Source organism: Pongo pygmaeus, chromosome 4 (assembly GCF_028885625.2).
Source record: "Pongo pygmaeus isolate AG05252 chromosome 4, NHGRI_mPonPyg2-v2.0_pri, whole genome shotgun sequence".
NCBI classification, from domain to species: Eukaryota; Metazoa; Chordata; class Mammalia; order Primates; family Hominidae; genus Pongo; species Pongo pygmaeus.
This window is the reverse complement of record NC_072377.2, coordinates 145,385,596-145,412,417: the sequence shown is the minus strand read 5'-3', so window position 1 is coordinate 145,412,417 and position 26,822 is coordinate 145,385,596. Positions and strand designations below refer to the sequence as shown.

General features: G+C 39.2%; 2 protein-coding genes across 12 annotated transcripts in view; one reads left to right on the top strand and one right to left on the bottom strand.

Annotated features, from left to right (window-relative positions):
* The window catches only part of LOC129037293 (protocadherin alpha-C2), a 224,925-nt gene that overhangs the window by 110,425 nt on the left and 87,678 nt on the right, over positions 1–26,822 (bottom strand). The window contains exon 1 of one of the 11 annotated variants that reach the window (XM_054489279.2): positions 21,661–24,123. The exons of 9 other annotated variants lie outside the window; for them this stretch is intronic. In XM_054489279.2, coding sequence (XP_054345254.1) covers positions 21,661–24,123 — 2,463 coding nt within the window. Of the gene's footprint in view, positions 1–14,828; positions 17,390–21,660; positions 24,124–26,822 lie in introns of those variants that run through there. One more of the 11 variants, XM_054489272.2, reaches the window with a different exon arrangement.
* On the top strand, positions 269–799 carry LOC129037297 (large ribosomal subunit protein uL15). Its single transcript, XM_054489285.2, has one exon. It carries the CDS (start codon positions 294–296, stop codon positions 738–740), a length of 447 nt encoding a protein of 148 aa, XP_054345260.1. The 5' UTR covers positions 269–293; the 3' UTR covers positions 741–799.

Here is a 26,822-nt window from a genome sequence, read left to right as displayed (position 1 = left end):
CAATCACAGGGAACCAAAGGAAAAAAATGGATATATGGGATCACATCAACTTAAAAACCTACTGCACAGCAAAGCAAACAATCAACAAAGTGAAGAGACAACCCACAGATTGAGAGAAAATATTTACAAACTACCCATCTAACAAGTGATGAATAACCAGAATGTAGAAGGAGCTCAAACAACTCTATAGAAAAAAAAATCTAATAATCTAATTTTAAAATGGGCAAAAGAGTTGAATAGATGTTTTTCAAAAGAAGACATACTAGCTTTTTTTTTTCGTCTGGGCTTCCAACATGCCATCCAGACTGAGGAAGACCCGGAAACTTCGGGGCCACGTGAGCCACGGCCACGGCCGCATAGGCAAGCACCGGAAGCACCCCGGCGGCCGCGGTAATGCTGGTGGTCTGCATCACCACCGGATCAACTTTGACAAATACCACCCAGGCTACTTTGGGAAAGTTGGTATGAAGCATTACCACTTAAAGAGGAACCAGAGCTTCTGCCCAACTGTCAACCTTGACAAATTGTGGACTTTGGTCAGTGAACAGACACGGGTGAATGCTGCTAAAAACAAGACTGGGGCTGCTCCCATCATTCATGTGGTGCGATCGGGCTACTACAAAGTTCTGGGAAAGGGAAAGCTCCCAAAGCAGCCTGTCATCGTGAAGGCCAAATTCTTCAGCAGAAGAGCTGAGGAGAAGATTAAGAGTGTTGGGGGGGCCTGTGTCCTGGTGGCTTGAAGCCACATGGAGGGAGTTTTCATTAAATGCTAACTACTTTAAAAAAAAAAAAAAAAGAAGACATACTAATAGCAAACAGGTATATGAAAAGATACTCAACATCACTGATAATCAGAGAAATGCAAATCAAAACTACAATGAGATATCATCTTACCACAGTTAAAATGGCTTTTATCCAAATGACAGGAAATAAAAAATGCTGGAGAGGTGAAAAAAAGGGAATCCTTATACATTGTTGGTGGGAATGTAAATTAGTACAAGCACTATGGAGAACAGCTTGGAGTTTCCTCAAAAAGCCAAAAGTAGAGCTACCAAGTGATCCAGAAATCCCACTGCTAGGTAGGATTTCCGTTCTTTCCAAAAGAACGGAAATCAGTATATTGAAGAGATAACTGCACTCCCATGTTCATTGCAGCAATGTTCACAATAGCCAAGATTTGGAAGCAACCTACATGCCCATCATCAGATGAACGGGTAAAGAAAATGGGCCTGGTGCGGTGGCTCACGCCTGTAATCCCAGCACTTTGGAAAGCCGAGGTGGGCAGATCACCTGAGGCTGGGAATTTGAGACCAGTCTGACCAACACGGAGAAACCCCGTGTCTACTAAAAATACAAAGTTAGCCGGTCATGGTGGCGCATGCCTATAATCCTAGCTACTTGGGAGGCTGAGGCAGGAGAATCACTTGAACCCAGGAGGCAGAGGTTGTGGTGAGCCAAGATCACGCCACTGTACTCCAGCCTGGGCGACAAAAGCGAGACTGTCTAAAAAAACAGAAAAGAAAATGTGGTACATATACACAATGGAGTACTATTCAGCCATAAAAAAAAAACAAGATCCAGTCATTTGCAACAACCTGGATGAAACTGGATGTCATTATGTTATAAGTGAAATAAACCAGGCACAGAAAGACAAATATCGTATGTTCTTACTTATTTGTGGTACCTAAAAATCAAAACAAGGCCAGGTATGGTGGCACATGCTTGTAACCACAGCACTTTTGGAGGCTGAGGTGAAAGGATCACTTGAGCCCAGGAATTCAAGGCCAAACTGAGTAACAAAGTGAGACCTCATCTCTACAAAAAAAATCAAAAAAGTAGCTGGGCATGGCAGCATATGCCTGTGGTCCCAGCTATTCAGGAGGCCGAGGCAGGAGGATTGCTTGAGCCCAGGAGGTCAAGGCTGCACTGAGTTCTGTTCATACCACTGCACTCCAGCCTGGGTGACACAGCAAGACCTGTCTCAAAAAGGAAAAACAAAACAAAATATTTGAACCCATGGAGATAGATAGTAGAAGAATGGTTAACAAAGGCTAGAAAGTTTAGTGGGGTATGGACAGAAGGTGGAGATTTTTAATGAGGACAAAAAATAGAAAAAATGAATAAGACATAGTATTTGATAGCAAAATAGGGTGACTATGGTCTAAATAATTTAGTTGTATATTTAAAAATAACTAAAAGAGCATAACTGGCTTGTTTGTACAAAGAATAAATGTTTAAGGGAATGGCCATTTCATTTTCCATGATGTGATTATTGTGCATTGCATACTTGTATCAAAATGTCTCATGTATCCCATAAATATGTACACCTATTATGTACCCATAAAATTAAAAAATAAAAACAACTATGAACAGAGTAAACAGACAACCTACAGGATGGGAGAAAATATCAGCAAACTATGCATTCAACAAAGGTCTAATATCCAGAATCTATAAGGAACTTAAGCAAATTAACAAGCAAAAAACAAACAACCTCATCAAAAAATGGGCAAAGGGCCAGGCACAGTGGCTCATGCCTGTAATACTAGCACTTTGGGAGGCCAAGGCAGGTGGATCACTTAAGACCAGGAGTTCAAGACCAGCCTGGCCAACACATCAAAACCCCATCTCTACTTAAAATACAAAAAAAAAAAGAAAAATAGCTGGGCTTTGTGGTGTGTGCCTGCAGTCCCAGCTACTCAGGAGGCTGAGGCAGGAGAATCGCTTGAACCCAGGAGGTGGAGGTTGCAGTGAGCCAAGATGGCACCACTGCACTCCAGCCTGAGTGACAGAGCAAGACTCTGTCTCGAAAAAAAAAAAAAAAAAGGCAAAGGACATGAACAGCCACTTCTCAAAAGAAGACATACATGTGGCCAATAAGCATATGAAAAAAATGCTCAACATCACTAATCATTAGATAAATGCAAATCAAAACCACAATGAGATACCATCTCACACCAGTCAGAATGGCTATTACTAAAAAGTCAAAAATAACAGATGCTGGTGAGGTTGCAGAGACAAGGGAATGCTTATACACTGCTGGTGGAAATATAAATTAGTTCAGCCACTGTGGAAAGCAGTTTGAAGATTTCTCAAAGAACTTACCATTCAAGCCAGCAAATCCTATAACTGTGTACATAACCAAAGGAATATAAGTCATTCTACTATAAAGACACATATATGTGTATGTTCATCATGGCACTATTCACAATAGCAAAGACAGAGAATAATCCTAAATGCCCACAATGGTGCACTGGATAAATAAAATGCAGTACATTGGCCAGGCACAGTGGCTCACGCCTGTAATCCCAGCACGTTGGGAGGCCGAGGCAGGCAGATCACCTGAGGTCAGGAGTTCGAGACCAGCCTGGCCAACATGGAGAAACCCTGTCTCTACTTAAAATACAAAAATTAGCCAGGCTTGGTGACAGGCGCCTGTAATCCCAGCTACTCAGGAGGCTGAGGCAGGATAATTGCTTGAACCCGGGAGGCGGAGGTTGTAGTGAGCCGAGATTGCGCCATTGCACTCCAGTCTGGGGGACAAGAGTGAGACTTTGTCTGAAAAAAAATACAATACAATACAATACAGTGCTGTATATATACATCATTGAATACTATGCAGCCATAAAGAAAGAAAAAGATCATGCCCTTTGCAGCCCATTGAATGGAGGTCTAGGCCATTATCCCAAGTGAATTAATATAGAAACAGAAAACCAAATACTACACGTTCTCACTTATAAGTGGGAGCTAAAAAAGAATGTGAAAAGACAGCACCCTCAATGAGAAAATCTTGGCAAATCATATATCTAATAAAGTAATTGCATCTAGAATACATAAAGAACTCTTACAACTCGACAATTGAAAAACGAATAAACCAATTAAAAATTGGGCAAAAGATCTGAATAGGTGTTTCTCCAAAGAGGATACAGAAATGACCAATAAGCACATGAAAAGAGTCTCAGGAGGAAGCAAAAGAAGGTTATGGGGCTTTTGATGGTGTTGAGAATTGAAGAACTCCAAAAAGTGCCAATAAGCACTCACTGGAAAGCATAGTAAAACAATTTGAGAACAATAGTCATGGGTAAAAGGGGGGAAATCGAAGGTCCTGATTCAATTATCCCTGAGTAAGAAAAAAAAAAAGCTTTGAAAAGAGAGATGAGAAAACTCAGTAAAATATTAGAAATAAAAGCAAATTCAAAACTTAGTGGAAGGGGCTACAAATAGATGGGATTGTGCTAAACCTGTCTTAGCCCTATGAACTTCTCAACTAACAAATGTCTTCTTGTAGCAAAAACCCCTATACTGAGGAGGAACTGATAGGAATTGAGTCCATATGAAGCAAAATGTTGGGGGTGGGGGACAATTAAACAAAGGAAAAAGGTCCAAGTAAAAAGGGTAAAGGGTGTCACAAAGTAAGATATTAAAGAATTATATTTTTATCATTTCATGACAATAGCTGAATAGAAATCTATAGAGCAACAAAGATAGGAAAATTGTCCTGGTCTGTTTCTTCTAAAATTATAGGGAAGCACTTTTCATATAAACATGAGCATAAAAAAAGGATTATGGGCAAATCTGATATAAAATTATTTTTAAAGGAGAGGACAAATAATTACACTAAAGGAAATAACATAAGAAAAGGATTATGGGCAAATCTGATATAAAATTATTTTTAAAGGAGAGGATAAATAATTACACTAAAGGAAATAAATACACACAAGAAAGAAAATTCCACAAATTGCTACATAATATTTGAAAACAACTTAAACATTTTTAGAAAATAATGAAAAGCTATGCAAGAATACACAAATCAGAATTAGAGAGACTCAGTAATGATATGATTGGAGAAGAAAAAGCTTTGAAAAGAGAGATGAGAAAACTCAGTAAAATATTAGAAATAAAAGCAAAATAATTTTTTCAGAAGTAAACACTAAACCAGAAGGCACATAACAGCAAATAAACACTATGGATAATGCCTAAAGAAAACTATAAGATGAAAACAAGAATAAAAAGTAAAATATTTTTTTAAAAAGAGCTAGGTAGAAAAAAAAAGAGCTAGGTAGGATTTAGAAGTGTTAGCTACAAAAGAAAGGCAAAGAACATCTAATACAAATATAATTGGAGCCATTGAAGAAGAAATCTGAAGTAATAAAACAGAAGAAATACTAAAATCTATAATTTAAGAAAACTTTCCAGGAAAATAAACTTCAAAAATACTTGTAAATAAGCTACCACTTGTAAAGAAAAGAAAATTACATTGTCATTCAACATCTTTAAAATGAGAATATAATAGCATAGAAAAAATATATAACTATGGAAAGAAAGTCAAAATCAGGGATAATTATATAGAGGGGAATTATTTCAAGTTATTTGAAACTTCTCATCTGCAACACCAGGAACTAGAAGATACTGGAATAAAATTAATGTATTCAAAAATCAATTCAACAGAGGACTTACATTACCAGTATGCAGAACTGGTAATTTGAACCAACCATACCATTGGAGATATTTTAAAATTATAAAAGTATCTAATGACTAATAAAGTCATGGAGAATTAACAGGTAGAGATTCTGAAAAAGACCACAAATTCAGAAGGTAAAGTAATTTTCTGGCCACTTTGGATCTGGGTTGTTTCTATATAAGAAGTAGGGCATCAGGATGGCTGAGTAGTCTAAGGTACCAGACTCAAGACAAGGAAGGAATTCTAAAAACAGTAAAAGAAAAGTGACAAGTCACATATAAGAAAATTCCCATTAGACTAACAGCAGATCTCTCAGCAGAAACTTTACAGGCTAGGATAGAATGAGATGATATATCCAAAGTGCTGAAATTTTTTAAAACTATCAGCCAAAAATACTATACCCAGCAGAGCTATACTTCAGAAATGAAGGAGAAATAAAGTATTTCCCAAACAAGCAAAAACTGAGGAAGTACATTACAACTAGACAAGTCCTACAAGAAATACTTAAAGGAGTTCTACAACTGCTTTGTTTGTTTTTTTTTTTCTTTTTTGTGAAGAACAGGGTCTTGCTATGTTGCCCAGGCTCGTCTTGAACTCCTGGCCTCAAGCGATCTTCCTGCCTCTGCCTCCCTAAGTGCTGGGATTACAGGCATGAGCCACTGTGCCCATAAATGCTGTTGGTGGGAATGTAAATTAGCACTGCCACTAAGGAAAACAGTACGGGAGTCCCTCAAAAAACTACAAATAGAACTACCATATCATCCAGCAATTCCACTATTGGGCATTTATCCAAAGAAAAGGAAACCAGTATGTCAAAGTGATACCTGCACCTCCCATACTTACTGCAGCACTATTCACAGTAGCTACTATGTGGAATCAACCTCAATGTCCATCAACAGATGAGTGGATAAAGAAAATGTGGTGTATATGCACAACGGAATATTATCCAGCCATAAAAAAGAACGAAATCCTGTTATTCATGGCAGTATGGCTGAGCCTGGAGGACATATGTTAAGTGAAATAAGTCAGGCACAGAAAAATAAATACATGTTCTCGCTTATATGGCAGCTACAAAATTTTACTGAGCTCATGGAAGTAGTATTGTGCTTATTACAGGCTGGGAAGGGTGAAGGAAAACGAGGATGGGGAAAGGTTGGTTAATGGATACAAAATTATAGCTACATAGGAGGAATGGGTTGTGGTGTTTTGCAACACTGTAGCACTGTAGGATGAATATGGTTAACTATAATTTCTTATATATTTTCAAAAAGCTAGAAGAGTGTATTTTAAATGATCACCATGCAAAAATGGTAAATGTTTGAGATTATGAATATGCTAATTACCCTGATTTTATTATTATACATTAATGTCACTCTGTATCCTATAAATATGTGCAATTATTATGTACCAACTGGAAATAAAAGGAAAAAAATAGGTGAATGAATACTGAGATATACTTTTGACAGTCTCCAAGGACTAGAGAAACAAAAGTCAAAATCCTGAGTCTACCAGTTATGGTAGAACTTCTTAAACAATCTCTCATGTTTGGCTAGGAAATTGAATAACCATACTTAAAGAATACATGTAAATTTTAGATAACGAGGTTTTATCTAGAATACCTGAAGCTTGAAATAGATTAAGATTACCCATGATTGCTAGTGCCCCAAGATGCCTGGCAAAAGTCAATTAAAATCCATTCTGGAGAAAGAAAATTTTATAAGCCCCAAATTATTTCCAGGAAGAAGTGTTTAATACAACTTTCAGCACAAAATCAAAGATAACCAGGTTTATGTGGAGACAAAACACCATAAAGATACAATTTTAAAACACACCACAGGAATAGACCCATGAGGATCCCAGTTACTGGACATATCAGAAATAGACGCTAAAACCATGAGCTTATTGTGTTCAGGATATAAATGCCAAGCTTGAAAGTTTCCAGAGGAAACTAGAAACTATACAAAGTAACAATAAATTTGAAAAAGAGCAAATAAAAGTATCTTAGACCATTTGTGCTGCTATAACAGACTGCCACAGACTGAGTAATTTATGAGAACAGAAATTTATTTCTCACAATTCTGGAGGCTAGGGGAAGTCCAAGATCAAGGCACCAGCATCTGGTGAAGATCTTCTTGCTGCATCGTCACATGACAGAGTCAAAAGCATAAGACAGGGACAGGCTCCTTCCATCAAGTCCTTTTACAATGCCATTAATTTATTCATGAGGGCAGATTCCTCATAATCTAAACATTTCCCGAAATTCCCCACCTCCCAACACTGTTGTATAAGGGATTGAATTTTCAGCACATGAATTTGGGGGTACAAATTCAGACAACAGCAAGAAGAGAGAATTATTAAACTTTAAGGTGGGTGAACTATCCACAATAAAGCCCAAAGAGCAAAAGATGTTAAAATAAAAGGTAGAAATAGATGGGATAGAGTAATAAGGTTAAAATAAGTTTAATTAGAGTACTAAAATAATACTATAGAAATACAATGGAACAGAAGCAACATTGGAGAACATTACAGCTGAGGATATGCTCAAAGTGATGTAAAGGCATTAATTCACGAATTCAAAAATCCTATACAATGGACGTTGGGGACTTGGGGGCAAGAGTGGGGGATGGCGAGGGATAAAAGATTGCAAATATGGTGCAATGTATACTGATCAGGTGATGGATGCACCAAAATCTCACAAATCACCACTAAAGAACTTACTCATGTAATCAAATACCACCTGTTCTGCAATAACTTATGGAAAAATTAAAAATTAAAAAAAATCCTACTGAATCCAGAACAGGATGATTATAAAGACACATCATGGTAAAACTGCAAAATATCAGACACACAGAAAATCTTAAAAGCAGCCAAAGGAAAATAAACAGAATACCTTTAAAGGAATGACAGATTGACAGCTAAATTCTTGACAGCAACAATGGAAACCAGTAGACACTGGAATAATATTTACTATGTGCTGTGGGGGTCACACCTAAGATTATACCCTCAGAAAAAATGCTTTTCAATAATTATGATGAAATAAAGACATTTTCAGAAAAACAAAACCTGAAATCATTCCTCACCAGCATCTTTGGACTAAAGGAAATTCTCAAAGTATTCTAACATGGAAAGACAATTATCCCTGATGAAAGGTCAGAGGGGCAAGAAGTAAGGAAGAGAAACAAAACTGGTAAATATGTAAGTACATTTAAAACAACGTTGATTGTATAAAATAATACTAATATCTTGTGGGGTTTTAAAATATTTTTAAAGCATGACAAAAATAGTGTATAAGTCAAGAGGGATTAAACAGATTTTAAAAATGTAAGGTCCCTGCATTTCCCAGAAGGAGGAAGGGTTTCAATTAACTTTTGATTTTGATATATCAAGGATACATGCTTAATTTTCTAGGGTAAGCACTAGCTATTTGGAAAAGGGCTTCCAAATAATACAGAAGGAAATGGAACAATAAAAAGTACTCAGTCATTTCAAAAGAAGATCAACAAAGGAAGGAAATAGAGATATAAAAATGGTGAGACAAAAATAATGCACAAAAAATTGAAAGATTTGTGCCTAAAGATATCACTAGGTATTGTAAATGTAAACTAAATAAATATTCGAGTTAAAATTTATAGATTATCTAAGAAAGAGTACTTGTTCAGGTTATCCATTGCTATATAGTAAACCATCCCAACTACCTAATATCTTAAAACAACTTACTATTACTTCTCCTGGTTCTGACTCAACTGAGTGGTTCTTGCTTGCAATCAGGTGCAGTAGTGTACTGGTAAATGCTTAACAACTAGGTCTCTAGGAAAAAAGAAAAACAAAAAACTCTGTTTTGTAGCATTTGCCTATTTCTGTGGCAGAAATACTCATACCATGGCCAGTTTCAAGATACCAAAGTGACATCATTGAATCCAGAGTTGGGAATAAATTTGCATTATCAGTTCTCATAAGCCAGTACAAGAGCCAGCTCCAGCATACTACAGTCACCTGAAGCCTTCTACATTTTTCTGGCACCTAAGCTTGGAAAGCTAAGACAACTGGAGACTGGTTAGTAATTTTTCTATCCATTTGGCTTCTCACAAGTCCAGCTTGAGCTTCTTTACAGTATGACAATCTCAAGGTAGTCAGAATGCTTACATGGTGGCAGGCTTCCCCCAAAACAAATATTCTCAGAGACCAAAGCATACTGTAAGACTTCTTATGACCTGACTTCATAAATCCCAGAATGTTACTTCCAATATTAAGACCAGTCAAAGTTCAAGGAAAGAAAAATTAGACTCTGCTACTCAGTGAGACAGTAGCAAAGAACTTGTGGAATATGCCCGTAATACTAAAAGGTTTAAAATAAAAGGCTGGGAAGAGGACATCTCCTGCAAACACAAATAAAAAGAAGACAAATGAATCAGTATAATTAATATAAAAATACTTCAAAGCAAAAACAAAAATCAGAAAGCAGAATTCTGAAGAAAAGTAAATTAGACAGGAAGCAAAAATAATATCAAGAATGGAAAGGGAAATATCACTATAGATTCTGTAGAAAGTATGAGCATATAACTGAAAATTTAGATTAAACAGGAAAATACCTGAAAAAATATTATCTACGTAACTGACTCAAGAGTAAATTAAACTCTGAATAGTCCTTATACTATTAAAATTGAGTCAGTAATCAGAAACATTCCCACCAATCAAAATCCTGATACAGATAACTTCAACAGTGAGTTCTCCAATCAAATAAGAAGTAATTCAAAGATTATACAAACTTTTACAGGAAATAGAAAATTTTCTGGAAGTTTTCAAAGATTATTCTTCTTTGTTAACTATTCAATTTATGCTAGATTCTCATTTATAACTTGAATACTTAACAAAGAAGAAATTAGGAAGTAAAACAAGGACATATCAGTATCACCTGGAATAAAGATGCAAAAATTTTTTTGAAAATTTAACAAAATAAGTAGTATATAAAAAGGATTATAAATTATAATCAAATTATGTTTATCCAAGGAAGTAGAGGTTGGTTTGCCACAAGAAAATCATAAATCGTAAATTCAACACATTAACATTGCCAAAGAAAAAATTTATACCTCCCTCAAAAGATGCAGATAAAATATTTGATAACATTCAACCTCAATTCTAATGTTTTAATTTTTATGTTGAGACATGGTCTCACTCTGTCACCAGGCTGCAGTGCAGTGATGAGATCACAGATCACAGATCGCTGATCAAACTCCCCAGATCAGGCTATCCTTTTAAAATTAAAAAAAAAAAAAGTGGATAGAATAATTCCTAGAGCTCACAAAGGGCTGGAAATACTTCACATTCCTACCAGTCAGAGAAGAGAGACCTCTTAATGCACAGGGCATTAGGTGGTGTCCTCAGAAAAGTATTGCTGTAATAGAAGGCCAAATTAGTGCTACACTAAAAGCTGCTCTGAATGTGTACTAACAAATCTTAAAATGAAGCCTTGAAAGGAATAAATTGGTACTGAGCAACTTAGCTTCATGTCAGAACTGAGTCCAAGACTCTTTAAAGCAGAGTTTCTCAACAGCGGAACTACTGACATTTTTAGCTAATTCTTTATTGTTGGGCAGCTGTCCTGTGCACCGTAGGATGTTTGGCAGCAATTGGATGGTGTTTAGCAGCATCTCAGAGCTCCATTATTAGATGCCAGTAGCAATTCCCTAGTTGTAACAACCAAAAATGTATCCAGGCATTGCCAAATTATCTCCTGGGTGGGGGGTAGAGGGGGCAAAACTGTTTCTTACCAAGAATCACTGCTTTAAATGAACACACACACACACACACACATATGCACACACACACAAAATCCAGCATCTGACAATGTAAAATTCACAATGTCTAGCATCTTATTAGAGATTACCAGTCAAACGAAACAGCAAGAAAATATATCCATATAAGAAGACAGATCAAAAGAAGCAAACTAAGGACAAAAATGTTGAAATTAGCAGACAAGAAAGTTAAAACATCTATTATACATGTACTAATATGCTCAAACATATAGATAAAAAGAAAACTATTCTGTGGAGACATGTAAAATGAATTTTAAAAGAGACAAAAAGAATCTTATACAGATAAGAAATAAATATGGTCTCTGAAATGAAGAATACACTGTTTAGGATTACCAGATATGATGCTACAAAAGGAAAAATTAGTGAACTTGGAAAATATGTCAATAAAAGATACTCAAAATGAGGCACAGAGAAAGAAAAAAATGGACAAAAATAAAGAACGCTTCAATGACCTGTGGGACAGCATCAAATAATCTAACATATGTGTTACTGGAGTCTCAGAAAGGATGGAAGGAAAGAAAAAACTATTAGAAGAAGTATGGTTGAATTTTTCCTGAATTTGATGAAAATGATAAATCCACAGATCCAAGAATATCAACAAACCCCAACAGACTAACATAAAGAAAACCATACTAAGCACATCACAATCAATCTGCAAAAGTCAGGATAAAAAGAAAATTTTTAACACTAACCATGAGGGGTGAGGAGAGGAAGACTCATATATAAAAAAGCAAACATCTTATTAGAAACTATGCAAGCCAGAAGACAACTAAATTATATCTTTTAAAAAACTGTCAACTATGCCCAGTGAAAATACTTTTTCAAAAATAAAAATGAGATAAAAGGCCGGGCACGGTGGCTCACACTTGTAATCCCAGCACTTTGGGAGGCCGAGCCAGGTGGATCACGAGGTCAGGAGTTCGAGACCATCCTGGCTACCACGATGAAACCCCATCTCTACTAAAAATACAAAAAATTAGCAGGGCGTGGTGGCAGGCGCCTGTAGTCTCAGCTACTCGGGAGGCTGAGGCAGGAGAATGGCGTGAACCCGGGAGGTGGAGCTTGCAGTGAGCCAAGATCACGCCACTGCACTCCAGCCTGGGCAACAGAGTGAGACTCCGTCTCAAAAAAAAAAAAAAGAGATAAAGATATTTCTCAGACAAAAGCTGAGTGAATTTGTTGCCAGAACATATGCACTATAAAAAATATGAAAGAAATTTTTCAGGCAGTAGGAAAGTGATACTAACTGGAAATTTGGATTTACAAAATAATAAACTTCGTTGCTAAATGTCTAATGTGTAGAACATGCCTGGCACATAGAGAACACTCAATAAGTATTTATTAAATACATTTAATTGATGAATGTTCAATATAGGAGTTGGGAAGAACTTTCTTTTTCTTTTCAAGATGAAGTCTTGCTCTGTCACCCAGAGCTGGAGTGCAATAGCACGATCTCATCTCACTGCAACCTCCACCTCCCGGGTTCAAGCAATTCTCTTGCTTCAGCCTCCCAAGTAGCTGGGATTACAGGCGCGTGCCACCGTGACTGGCTAATTTTTGTATTTTTAGTAGAGACAGGGTTTCACCATGTTGGCCAGGCTGGTCTCGAACTCCTGACCTCCTGATCCGCCCGCCTCGGCCTCCCAAAGTGCTGGGATTACAGGCGTGAGCCACCATGCCCAGCTGGGAAGACCTTTCTAACTAAATATGCAGACATTAAAATCCATAAAAGGAAAAAGATATATTTTAATTCATACATTTTAAACACATTTATATATGACAAAATTAGTACAAACAAATGAATAGAAATAATATAGGAGGAAAATATATTTGTGGTGCAGATAATAGATAAACACACCATGGCACGTACACCTATGTAACAAACCTGCACGTTCTGCACATGTATCCCAGAACTTAAAGTATAATAAAAAAAAATATAAAAATAATTTTTAAAAATGTATCTATAAATAGAGATACTTTTATTTATTTCTGAAGTAAAAGTAACAAAATTAGAGAAATGGAGAACAGATTACTGCTTGCCAGCATTAAGGAGGGAAGCAGATGTGGCTATAAAAAGGTGATATCAAGAATCTGGTTGTTACGGAACTATGTTACTTCTTTACTGTATCAATGTCAATATCCAGGTTGTGGTATGGCCCTATGTTTTTGTAAGATGTTACTATTGGGGAAAACTTAGTGAAGAATACACAGCATCTCCTTTTACTATTTCTTTCAACCACATGTGAATCTATAATTATCTCAAAATAAAAATTTTAATTAAAAATGTCAAAAAATAGATAAACAGTTAATATCTATAAGGTACAGAGAACTTTTCCAAACTGAAACTAAAAATTTTTTTTCAATAGAAAAGTAGGCAAATAACTTAATGGATAAATCAAAGAAGATCAAATAGAAATCAACAAAATACATATGACAATATGCTCAAATTCACTAATGCTATACAGGAATTTAAAATTGAAGTAACAATGAAATATCATTTCGCAGAGATCACATTGGCAGAAAGTAAAACCACTATTGCTTCTTGAGATAGAAGGAGTGCTCATAACTGGTTGGTTCCAAAATACTTGGAAGGCAATCCAGTGACATATTTTAAAATTAAAATTATTAATATTTTTGATGCATCAATTCCACATCTGATAATCAATTTCGTAGAAATAACACCAATATTTTAGGAAATATATGAAATGATAGCACAGCATGGTTCATGAAGATAACAGAACACTTGACACAAAGTGATTGCCCATCATTAGGTAAATAATATATAATTGCACACTTACACTGTGGAATACTACACAGCTATTAAAACCATTAGATTTGCAGGGACCGCCAAAAGGTACTTTCAGTCACCAATACCTTTTGGAAATCCTTTCAAACTTTGGAAAAGAAATAATAACAAAAAGCCTACCAGGTCTCTCTATATATATGTATATATACACGTATGAGTAATTATCTGAATGCAAATAAAAAATTGAAAGCTGAATCACAAGGTATTTTTCATGGGATATATGAGAGGGGAACACTGATGTGCCTAGAGGACAAAAAAGTAGAGACAATCAAAACAGGTTTAAAAAAAAAAGAAAGAAAAGTGCACTTAAAAAAAGCATTTATGTGAAAAGTTATGGGTCTCTTTAAAATAATATCTGTGTGGGTATATGTATAAATTAAATTAAAATTTTTTAAATTTAAGATTATGATTAGCCTCATTAAAACAAACATTTTCTAAATGTTTAAGTTCTCACAACGTGAGGAATTTTTTGTAAATGCTCAATTGCACGATAAATACTTAGAACTATTAAGAATACAACAGAAACAAAATATTCTTGTTTTGCACATTTCATTATGGTTTCTGAGTTAAGATTTCACTCTGAAGGATAATCCAACACAATGTCCACAGCAGAGTTGTTAAATTCGATAACAACTAGCAAAATTAAAATTAAAGTAAAGAATAATTTGAAATTGGCAGGAAAGATGTCTTAAACAACTGCAAGGAAGGCTAAAGTGTTTACTAAGACAATTTTTTTAAAATATAAGCTTACCTCTTTCAAGCATTCTGAGTCCTCCTCCCTCTGGCCTGTTCCCTCTGCAGAACCCAGACAAGGAGGAAGGCTGGGACTGAAGGCCATGAGGTCCGTCTTATGCGGGCCCTCCCCAGAGCACACCCTCTGCCGCCTCTGCTGCGAGTACGACCAACTCCCTACCGCGCTGGAGCACACTAGAGTGGGCTTGCCCGGCGCGCACGCGCCCTCGGTGGGCGGCGCCGAGCACCGCCGCGCAGTATACAGCAGCAGCGTGAGCACCAACAGGCTGGACACCGCGCAGATGGCAATGATCAAGTAAACATTGACATCCACCAGCGCTGCTTCTGGACCCACAGCGCCTGCCGACGCCCTAGACGACGCCTGTGGCGCTTGGCCGCTCTCCACCAGCGACAACAGCACCGTTGCCGTGGCCGTCAGCGCGGGCTCACCGTGGTCCTTCACCAGCACCAGAAGGCGGTGGCGCGGCGCGTCCACCTCGTCCAGAGTGCGCGTCGTGCTGATCTCGCCAGTGTACAGCCCCACGCGGAACGGGATGATCGCGCCGACCGCCGCCAGCTGCAATTCATACGAAAGCCACGCATTGTAGCCCGAATCGGCGTCCACCGCGCGCACCTTCGCCACCACGTGGCCTGCACCCACCGACCGCGGCACCAGCTCGCTCACTGTGCCTCCCGCGCTGCCAGCCCCGGGCGTCAGCAGCGCCGGCGCGTTGTCGTTCTCGTCCAGCACGAACACCTGCAGCGTCACGTTGCTGCCCAGAGGCGGCACGCCAGCGTCGCGCGCGCTCACCTGGAACTGTAGCAGCTCCAGCTCCTCGTGGTCCAACGGCTGCAGCGCGTACACCTTGCCGCTCTCCGCGTGCACCGACACGTAGCTCGACAGCGAGCGATCGCCCACCCGCCGCTCCACCAGCGAGTAGGACACCAGCGCGTTCTCCTGTGCGTCCGCGTCCTGCGCAGACACCGTGAAGATGTGGCAGCCCGGCGGATTGTTTTCCTTCACGAACACCGTGTACTCGGGCTGCGCGAACGCCGGCGCGTTGTCGTTCACGTCGGCCACCCCCACGGACACGCTGGCCGTGGCCCACAGCGAAGGCGAGCCCCCGTCCCTCGCGGTCACCACCAGTTCATAGGCTGATACGCTCTCGCGGTCCAGGGCGCTGTCCAGCACTAATGAGTAGTAATTCTTGTAGGTGGACACCAGCTTGAAGGGGATGTGCGGCGTCAGGGTGCAGGTGACCTGTCCATTTGAGCCAGAGTCACGATCGGACACACTGATTAGGGCAATGATGGCGCTAGGCTGAGTGTCTTCTCTGATGGGGAGTGACAAAGAAGTGATGGTAACTTCTGGGGCGTTATCATTTACATCTAGTACTTCCACCAAAAGGGTACAATGACCCGCCATTGGAATATTTCCTTTGTCAACTGCCTCCACGGATATTTCATACAATTTCTTTTCTTCGAAATCTAGTTTGCCTTTTGTCCTAATTTCTCCATTGTTCGGATTTATGGTAAATGCATATACCACTGCAGGCGATACAGGCCTTCTAAATGAGTAAACTATATCTCCATTTGTACCATCATCAGGATCTGTGGCATTTAGCTTGATCACTAATGTTCCATTGAATGCGTTCTCTAACACCGCCACTTTATAAACGGATTGGTAAAATTCCGGGGCGTTGTCATTCACGTCCAGAATCGTGATGAGCAGCTGAACTGTGCCAGTCAGCTCGGGTTTACCTCCATCACTGGCTGTCAGTAATAAACTATGTTCCTGAATTTCCTCTCTGTCCAGTGTTTTCCTCAGTACAAGTGATAATGAAGACATTTGCTCAACACTATTTTGTGCGTCCAAAGTGAAATAATTGTTGGGATCCAGTCGGTAGGTCAATGCCGAGTTCACTCCAATATCTGCATCGGATGCGCCATCTAGTGGAAATCGAGTTTCCGGAGGTCTAGATTCTGCAATGATTATTCGTTTCTTGCTTTCAGGGAATATGGGCGGGTTGTCGTTAATGTCCCTCACCTTCACCTCCACGTGGAAAACCTGCAGCGGCCTGTCCACGATCACCTCCAGGTGCATGCTGCACTCCGCGCTCCGCCCACACAGCTCCTCGCGGTCGATCCGAGAATTCACAAACAAAATGCCATTCTGCAGATTTACCTCCAGAAGGTTCCCGTGTGTTTTGGACGCCACCCGGAACAGGCGCGGCACCAGCTCCGCCAGCTCCAGCCCCAGGTCCTGAGCGATGCGGCCCACGAAGGTGCCGTGTTTTGCTTCCTCGGGGACGGAGTAGTGGAGCTGGCCACTACACGTCCCCCAGGCTGCGAGGATCAGAAGCCAGAGCAGTAGTTGCCGCGGTCCTGGGCCTCCTTGCCAGGAAGACAGCATGGTACACTTCAAAAACCTCAGAGCTATCTGCAATATATACAACGCCTTACCCCAAACTGCCTCTCAAGGCCCAATTTTTATGGCTTCCTAGTGCGGAAGGATTCGCAAGAGGTATTCCGCTTTCTGCTATATTTTCTGCAGGAAGAAAGAAACGGCGGCTCTTTCTTCGCGGAAACGTTCTCAGTGAAGAGCGACACCATGCGCATGAACGTGTAAGTGTAAGTATGACTCAGTCTTCATATTTTCCATTGATGTAGTATTTTTCCCCCCTTGCATTTCCTGACATTTTCACTGCAAATATGTAATTGAAGATTAAATGTTTACCTTCCCAGAAACAGCAAATAACTGCATTCTGCTCAACATTTTATATTAGCTGACAGTTGGTTGATGAGTTTCATTTTGCCACAAGTTTATTTTTCTATGTGTAAGAATTCCACGCAGAACTTTAAGACAAAGAATATTCGACACTCGTTTTGGGACAATTGATCTACAGTAGTTCTGCATAGTCATGTAGGTTTTTGTGGTACTGTCCTCTTCCTGTAATATTTTTCAAGACCTCCTCACACAACAGCCATTGACTCCAAAAGGAAACATAACAATCACATAAGAATAAAATCGGTGAAGGTGATAAATATTGGTAACTGATATATCAGATTTTGAATAAATACATCATATTTATAAATTTCCCTCAATGTGACTTGAGATGTAGATAAGATATTTATATTCAAAAGAAAGTGTTCAGTCAATATGTGTGGGATTTTGTATGTGAGTGTGCATATGTGCATAAACACAATAATTTAGACACAACAATGCTCTAAGGTTTTGGATTCTGTTTTTATAAAATATGCCTGGAACTAATATCCTATTTATTTAATAGAATTTAACTTACCGCCGCCGGCTGCAATTCATATGAAAGCCATGCATTGTAGCCCGAATCGGCGTCCTGGTTAAATAGAATTTAACCAGTAGGTTAAACTTTCCATTTTCTCTCTCCATCTTACTTCATCATCACTGAGTAAAACCTTGCCGTCATTTAAATTGACTTTAATTTTCCAAGAAACAATAGCTAGACAAAGATGTTAACATATCTTTAGCAAGGAAAAGAGGAAGAGGATCTTACTTTTATCTCTTGTTATAACTATCTCTACCAAGCCACAAAATCCCAGGCCAAACGGTGTAATGAAAAATATATCATAGCTCCAATAATTATCTGGCCTGTTCTGTGCACAACTCTATAGGAAATGACTTTTGGGTTTATTTCCATAGCTCTGCTTTCCTCTGAAAACTTAGGCAGAGTATTTGGTATTCTCTTACCCTCATCATCCTCTCCTGCTCCATTACTTTTACTAACATAGTATTTCTCTTCTAATTCTTTCTATCTGGCCCTACATTTCTTTATTTACCTCTTCACATAATTAGACTACATAGTCAACCATTTAAAATATGCCCTTCCAGACACTCTAGAGTCATTCACCTATTTATATTACTCCTCTAACATTCTTTTTAGCCTCCAACATGCAGTTACCCTGACAATCCATTTTCTCTATTCTTCCTATTAAGCTGCTCAATATTGTCACTTAACCATGACTATTCTCTTCAAATTTACTCTCACCTTTACCTCAATTGGGCTCTCAAGTGAATTTATGATTAACTCCTCCCTCTTGCTTACAGAGATTCTTCCATATTCTCTTCCCTCTCTTCTCAAATTCTCAACCTCATTTCCATCAGTTCACTTTCAGATGATTCACACGTTGAGAGATGTGACCAAACAGAAATTCAATTGCTCTCTTCTTGTGTCATTTTTCCTTATATTATCTGTTTTCATTTTCTACTAGTTGTAAGGAAAAGCTGTTCCCACTTTTAAGGTCAACCATATGCTCTTAAAAATTATTTTCTATTCTCTCATAGTTTTCATCTAAATTCACCTGCTGCCTGTCTTATTTTTGGTATCTTATTTTTTACTTGTTTCTTTCACTCACACTATGAAGATAGTCAGATGTCTTTAACTAAAATATGTATACATACACACATGCACATACACTAATTTAAACATTCTACTTCTGGTGGAAAAACTATTCTGTTTATCTTTTTCCCTTCACGTTTAACTTCTAACATATACTTGATATATTGCACTTTGAGCTTTATTTCAGCTTCCTGTTGTCTATCCTCCTATGATTTTAAGCCTACTATAATAGGTTGAATTGTGGTCCCCAAAAAGTTATGCCCACATCTTAATCCCTGGAACTTGTGGATTTTACTTTATATGGTGAATGATATGATTAAGTTAAGGATCTTGAAAGGAGTTTATCCTGGATTATCCAGATGGGCCCTAAATACAATCACATGTACCTTTGTAAAACCAACACAGAGAGAGAGACATGGAGAGGAGGAGGCAATGTGACCATGAAAGCTGAGAAGGCTGAGATGGGAGTGGTGCAGCCACAAGCCAAGGAACACCAACAGCCAACAGAAATTGGAAGAAACAAAAGCCAGATTCTTCCCTGGAGCCTCCAAAGAGAGTATAGCCCTGACAACACCTTGATTTTGGACTTCTGGTCTCCAATACTGAGACATAATAAACTTTTGTTGTTTTACAGCACCCAGTTTGTGTTCGTTTGTTATAGCAGCCACAGGAAGTGACACACTTACCCACCTAAGTACCTGGACACATTGTTTTTCACTTTTCAATGTCTATCTTGGCAATTTTATTCTTTCATGGATTATTTTTTTCTCTAAAGGAGTTGTTCCCAAAATCTATATCAATAATCTCTTCTGAGATCCAGACCCATATTTCCAATCACAACGGTATTCTCTTAGGACCTCAAAGTAACATTTTCTTAAATGTTCATCTCCATTCCCTACCTGCTCAAATACACACAAACTGTTTCTCCAACCTTGTTCTGCAAGTTGGTTAATGGCAATCTCATCTTCTCAGTTGAACAAACTAAAAAAGTGAGAGTCACCTTCTACTTTTGTTTTTGTCTTATCATTTGTATTGAGTCTGTCATTATCTGGCTGCTTCTACTTTGCCAGTGCCTCTTGTATATGTCTTTTTCAATTCATTTCTACTGCCATAATTTAAGTCTCCATTACTTGATACCTAATTTATTAAAAAAGAAATAGCTTTCCTGCCTTCACAATCTCGCCTGCTCTAATCCTTCAATTACACCATATACTGTGCAGTTGTTCATACTTATCTCTCCATCTGTAACACTTTCTTGGTAAAATGTTATCTATCTTCCAAGACACTCTTCAATAAAACATTATCTGATTTCTAGGGCTTACTCCCATTTCTAAGATAGAGGGGAATGCCCAGGTAATACATTTCAATACCATATATTTATTTAAAATTATTGATTGAAGCTGGGAGTGGTGGAGCCTGCTTGTAGTCCCAGCTACTTGGAAGGCTGAAATGGAGGATCACTTGAACCCAGAAGTTGTAGTCCAGCCTGTGCAACATAGCAAGACCTCCATATGTTTTTAAAAAGTGATTGAACATATACTATATTCCAGATCCTAAACTAAAGATATGTAAGAAAGTAGATATAAGGCTGGAAATGTTAATGCCTTTACTACCAGGCTGAGGTATGTAAGACTTTATTCCCTGGTTAAAGAGAAGCCTCTGGATATTTTTGTAGAAATAGAAAGTTAAAATATGTAAAATGCACATTAGAAGATTCACTTGGTAATAGGCACAGTGCAGTGGTATACTATGATAAGTTTGGGATCATCTGAAACTGGTTTCAGCCACAGTTGGTTACTAACTGTACCGTATGGTACAGATGGTTAAATATTTTTAAATTGAGAAATGATTTTATTATATTTCATGTAAATAAGAATAGTACAGTAGCTATTCCTACTTGAAACAAAGAAGGTATTTTGTGAGCAAAGAAGAAAATCATTCATCATATGTCAGACATATCATTTATATTATTGTGATAATACCTGGAATATAATGTGAAAATATCTAGATTGTACTGAAATTAGAATAGTGATCAAGAAGGCTATTTTAAAAGCCTAAGCACATGAGGAAGAGTTAAAGAATCCATTAATGGTATCTAGGAACTCTTTGTACCATTCTTGCAACTTACCTGTAATCTTGAAATTATGAACAAATTAAATTTTTAAGTTATCAAACATCTGGCCAGTTTTTAATCTAATATACTGTTTTTTTCAAGGTTCATCAGTCATATAAAATATTATAGAAAAAGAAAAATATTAAGTGTGGTGCTCCATGGCCTCCATTGTACCTACATATTTCCTTCATTAATATTAGACAAATACATAAAAGTTCAAAATGAGTAAGAATGACCAAGAAAGATGAGACATTCAATAGTTTAAAGGATAAAATCATAAAGAAAAATGAGAGAATGTAGTTATAACCTAAAAGGAAGTTCTTCAAGGAAACAAATATATCTAAATAATATTAATAACTTACTTCACTGGGAGGATTTAAACAATCTTCTCGAGACAGCTGAAGGCTTGGGCTGAAGGCCATGAGGTCTGTCTTGGGCGGGCTATCTCCAGAGCACACCCTTTGCCTCCTCTGCTGCGAGTAAGACCAACTCCCGACAGCGCTGGAGCACACCAGCGTGGGCTTGCCCGGCGCGCACCGGCTCACGGTGGGCGGCGCTGAGCACCGCAGCGCAGTGTACAGCAGCAGCGTGAGCACCAGCAGGCTGGACACCGCACAGATGGCGATGATGAGGTACACGTTAATATCCATCAGAGCCGCTTCGGGATCCACAGTGCCTACTGAGGCCCGCGACGACGCCTTTGGGGTCTGGCCGTTCTCCACCAGCGACACCAGCACCGTGGCCGTGGCCGTCAGCGCGGTCTCACCGTGGTCCTTCACCAGCACCAGCAGGCGGTGGCGCGGAGCGTCCGCCTCATCCAGGATGCGTGTAGTGCTGATCTCGCCAGTGTACAGCCCTACGCGGAACGGGATGCGCGCGCCGACGGCCGCCGGTTGCAACTCGTAGGACAGCCAAGCGTTATAGCCGGAGTCAGCGTCCACTGCGCGCACTTTCGCCACCACGTGGCCCGCACCCACCGACCGCGGTACCAACTCGCTAACTGCGCCTCCCGCGCTGCCAGCCCGAGTCGCCAGCAGTGCCGGCGCGTTGTCGTTCTCATCCAGCACGAACACCTGCAGCGTCACGTTGCTGCCCAGAGGCGGCACGCCCGCATCGCGCGCGCTCACCTGGAATTGTAGCAGCTCCAGCTCCTCGTGGTCTAGCGACTGCAGCGCGTACACCTTGCCGCTCTCCGCGTGCACCGACACGTAGCTCGACAGTGCGTGCTCGCCCACCCGCCGCTCCACCAGCGAGTAGGACACCAGCGCGTTCTTCTGCGCGTCCGCGTCCCATGCCGACACCGTGAAGATGTGGCAGCCCGGCGGGTTGTTCTCCTTCACAAACACTGTATACTCGGGCTGCGCGAACGCAGGCGCGTTGTCGTTCACGTCGGCCACCTCCACGGACACGCTAGCCGTGGCCCATAGCGAAGGCGAGCCCCCGTCCCGCACGGCCACCACCAGCTCATAGGCCGACACGCTCTCGCGGTCCAGGGCGCTGTCCAGCACCAACGAGTAGTAATTCTTATAGGTGGACACCAGCTTGAAGGGAACATGAGGTGTCAGTGAGCAGATGACCTGTCCATTGGCTCCAGAGTCACCATCCGACACGCTAATCAGGGCAATGACGGTACCCACCTGAGCATCCTCTTGCACAGGGAGCGACAGTAAAGTAACCATTACTTCAGGGACATTGTCATTCACGTCCAGAACTTCCACCAGGACCATGCTGTGACCTGCCATGGAAGGAATCCCTTTATCAATGGCGTAAACCTGAATTTCATAGGCATTATTCTCTTCAAAATCCAGTTCGCCATAAATTCTAATTTCACCTGTGTCTGGATTTATTGAAAACATACATTTCTCACTCACTGGCAAAATCATTTTGATCCCATAGGAAATTTCTCCATTAAGTCCTACGTCTGGATCGGAAGCATTTAGTTGGATCACTCTCGTGTCGTTTTGGACATTTTCAGACAACACTACTTTATAGCTGGGCTTATCAAACGCCGGACCATTGTCATTCGCATCCAGGACGGTTATTTGAATCTGAACAGACCCTGTTAGTTCTGGTTTACCGCCATCGATTACCATCAGCAATAAATTGAGTTTTGCCGTTTGCTCTCTGTCCAATAACTTCCGAAGAACTAATTCAGGCAATATACTTTTATCTTTTTTTGTTTTTATTTTAAGCTCAAAATGCTCATTTAGACTTAACGCATAGGTCAAAAGAGAGTTTACGCCGATATCCGCATCAGAAGCGCCCTCTAGAGGAAAATGAGAGTCCAGAGGCGCAGATTCAGAAACAGGTACCTTTTGTTCCCTTTCTCTGAACACCGGCGGGTTGTCGTTAATGTCCTTCACCTCCACGTCCGCATGGAAAACCTGCAGCGGCCTGTCCACGATCACCTCCAGGTGGATACTGCACTCCGCGCTCCGCCCGCACTGCTTCTCGCGGTCGATCCGAGAATTCACAAACAAAATGCCATTCTGCAGATTTACCTCCAGAAGGTCCCCGTGTGTTTTGGACGCCACCCGGAACAGGCGCGGCACCAACTCCGCCAGGTCCAGCCCCAGGTCCTGAGCGATGCGGCCCACGAAGGTGCCGTGTCTGGCCTCCTCGTAGACGGAGTAGTGGAGCTGGCCGCTCCCCACCTCCCAGGCTGCAAGGAGCAGAAGCGAGAGCAGCAGACGCTGGGATCCCGGGCCTCTTGGCCCGAAAATCACCATTGCAGAAAATGAGGGCCTCTGAGTTGGGACAATCAGTTTTAAGGGATCGCTTGCCTGAGGTATTTTATGAGCAGTCACCCTTTTCTGTAAGTACATATTTAGTAAATTTTTTCCAGCATCACAGTGAATATGGAGTCGATCCTATTCCGTGAATGATTGGAATGTGGGTGCGGAGAAAACAATTTTCCTGTTTCACCTTTTGAGTGTAGAGCGACATCATGTGACTGATTATGTAAGTACAAGAAAGATCCTGAGGTTCTTTTCTGTTTAGCCACTTTCTGGGTCACTCTTAATTCTATTGTTTCGACTTTGGGATATTTTTCACGGATCATTTATAAATGCGGGTTTAGTTAATATACATGATATTAGTAACAAAACATCAACAATTTTATTGCACTGTAGTTTAAAAATGTTTTCTGCTTCAAAATAGAAATCTTTCAAATACAGTAGGCTAGAACCTACACTTTATCATGGAAAATGATATACAGAATAATATACAGCACCCCTCCCCTTATATAGCTTACAATTCACACTGTTTCAGTAACTTTTAACCTTCACAAGCACTCCATCGTAAGATTTTAGAGAGAGTTAGGAATTTTGTATTTAACAAAGGATAAGAAACTAAAATATGTCTAATACCAAACAATATTTCATTTATATAAATTGTCTTACTCATAAATCTGATGAAAGTTATAATTCATCATAAATATGGAGAGTGTTATTGTTTTGGTTCCTTGATGCTTGAATGTGATAACTTTTCACATAACTGCTTTCATTTCCATAACATGTTAAAATAAATCTCAGGAATAGATTCTGGAAAGTTTTACTCTAGCAAAAGTAAAGCACTTTAATGTAAAATGTTTAGTTGAAGCCTCCAAATTTCACACTGTCTCAAAGCAACAATGGAGCACTAAAATGAGAAAGATCTCTTAAAGGGTTTTGGAGCCTAATCTCATTGACTAAAGTCAAGAGAATGTGAACTTGATATCAACCTTTTGCTTTTTCTCTAAATCTTCCCTTATGGGTCATTTAGTAGTTAGGACATGCTTCTCTTCAGAAAATCAGAATGGTGACTGTGATGCAAGGGGGAATCAAAAGACCTTTCATGAGTTTATTCATTAATTCAAGATCAGCTTTAAGAGAAAAAAAAACACAGATAAGATCCTACAACTCATTGTGAACAAGTACACATAGATTTTGTAAGTCTATTAATACTCAAGTCAAAATCTTTAAACCAATAATTTGTTGCCATTCATTCCTATTACATATAATAATAAAGGCAACTGAAATATGACACCTTTACGACACCAGGACAGAATAACCAAGAATGGCTCTACAAGTATAAGATAACTTAAATCAACTATAAAACGTTAAGTAATTAAAAACGTATTTGAATTTTGATGTCATCAGGCTAATTATTTAAATTGTCTAATATTATCACCAAGTTTCTTTCCTGTTTTTCATTTTCAAAAGTGGTCAATGTACCATATGTGCTAAGGAACTTTAGTTTTAAAAAATAGGCTGGGCTCAGTGACTTACACCCATAATCCCAGCACTTTGGGAGGCTGAGGCAGGCAGATCACCTGAGGTCAGGAGTTCAAGACCAGCCTGGCCAATATGGTGAAAACCCATCTCTACTGAAAATACAAAAATTAGCCAGGAGTGGTGGTGCATGCCTGTAGTCCCAGCTTCTCGGAAAGCTGAGGCAGGAGAATTGCTTGAACATGGGAGGTGGAGATTGTGGTGAGCCGAGATTGCGCCACTGCACACCAGCCTGGGTGATAGAGCAAGACTCTATCTCAAAAAGAAACAAATAATAATAGTGTGTTATGTAGTTCTCACATACTCTTTGACCTAAACAAATTGTTAAGCCAATAGGAACATCTAAGTTTAGCTTAATACTTAAACAACCAAACTAGAAAATAAATTGAAATCATAATTTTATACCATAGAATGCAATCTTGGCATTAAGTATAAAAGACACAACTTTGCAGAAATCAGTCCAAGTAATTTGAATTATCTAAAATGCAAATTGGTTATTTTTGTGATATAAAATAATAATTTACAAAATTTTAACCTGTACTGAAAACATTCCCAAGTCTTTAAAAGATCTTCAGTTATTCCAAAAACTTCATCTGGAGATGAGTAATGTATGCCCTATCTAATATTCACATTTATTATATTTGTAAAGTTTCATAAGTGTATGATGGTTTAATCACTTTTGAGTCTGAAATATTTTATATTTTTATATTGTTGCCTTCTCTTTAATACTTAAAGAATGTTTTTAGCCAATGAATATTAAGATACGAAAGTTCTCGAACTAAAGTCTATGAATAGGCTTCAGCATAGACTCTTCGAATATTGTGCCAAATGGTATGTTATGCATCTATACGGGGGGAAATAGCTAGATATGATTCTCAAGAAAGTCTGTAATTCCACCACTCTACATGTAGTAAGAATAACTAAATATGAAGAATGACTCAGAAGTAAATGATCTTTGCTCAAATCTTCAGATGGGATGATACTACGTGGAAAGAAAATTTCAAAAACATTAGAGATAAGGCATTACAAGATACAGCAGTTACAATGTGAGATGAATGAGACTGATAATTATCAGTAGGTACTCACATTAATATATTTAATTTTTTCTCTGCTAGATGAATCTGAAAAACTTATGGAAGAATGCCAACTAGCATATATTGTAGATAATATAGCCCTATATGCATGTCTTTAGCAAGTTTAGATGATTTGAATAATTTTATTTACCTAGTTTCCTTTGGAATCCTAAATCATGC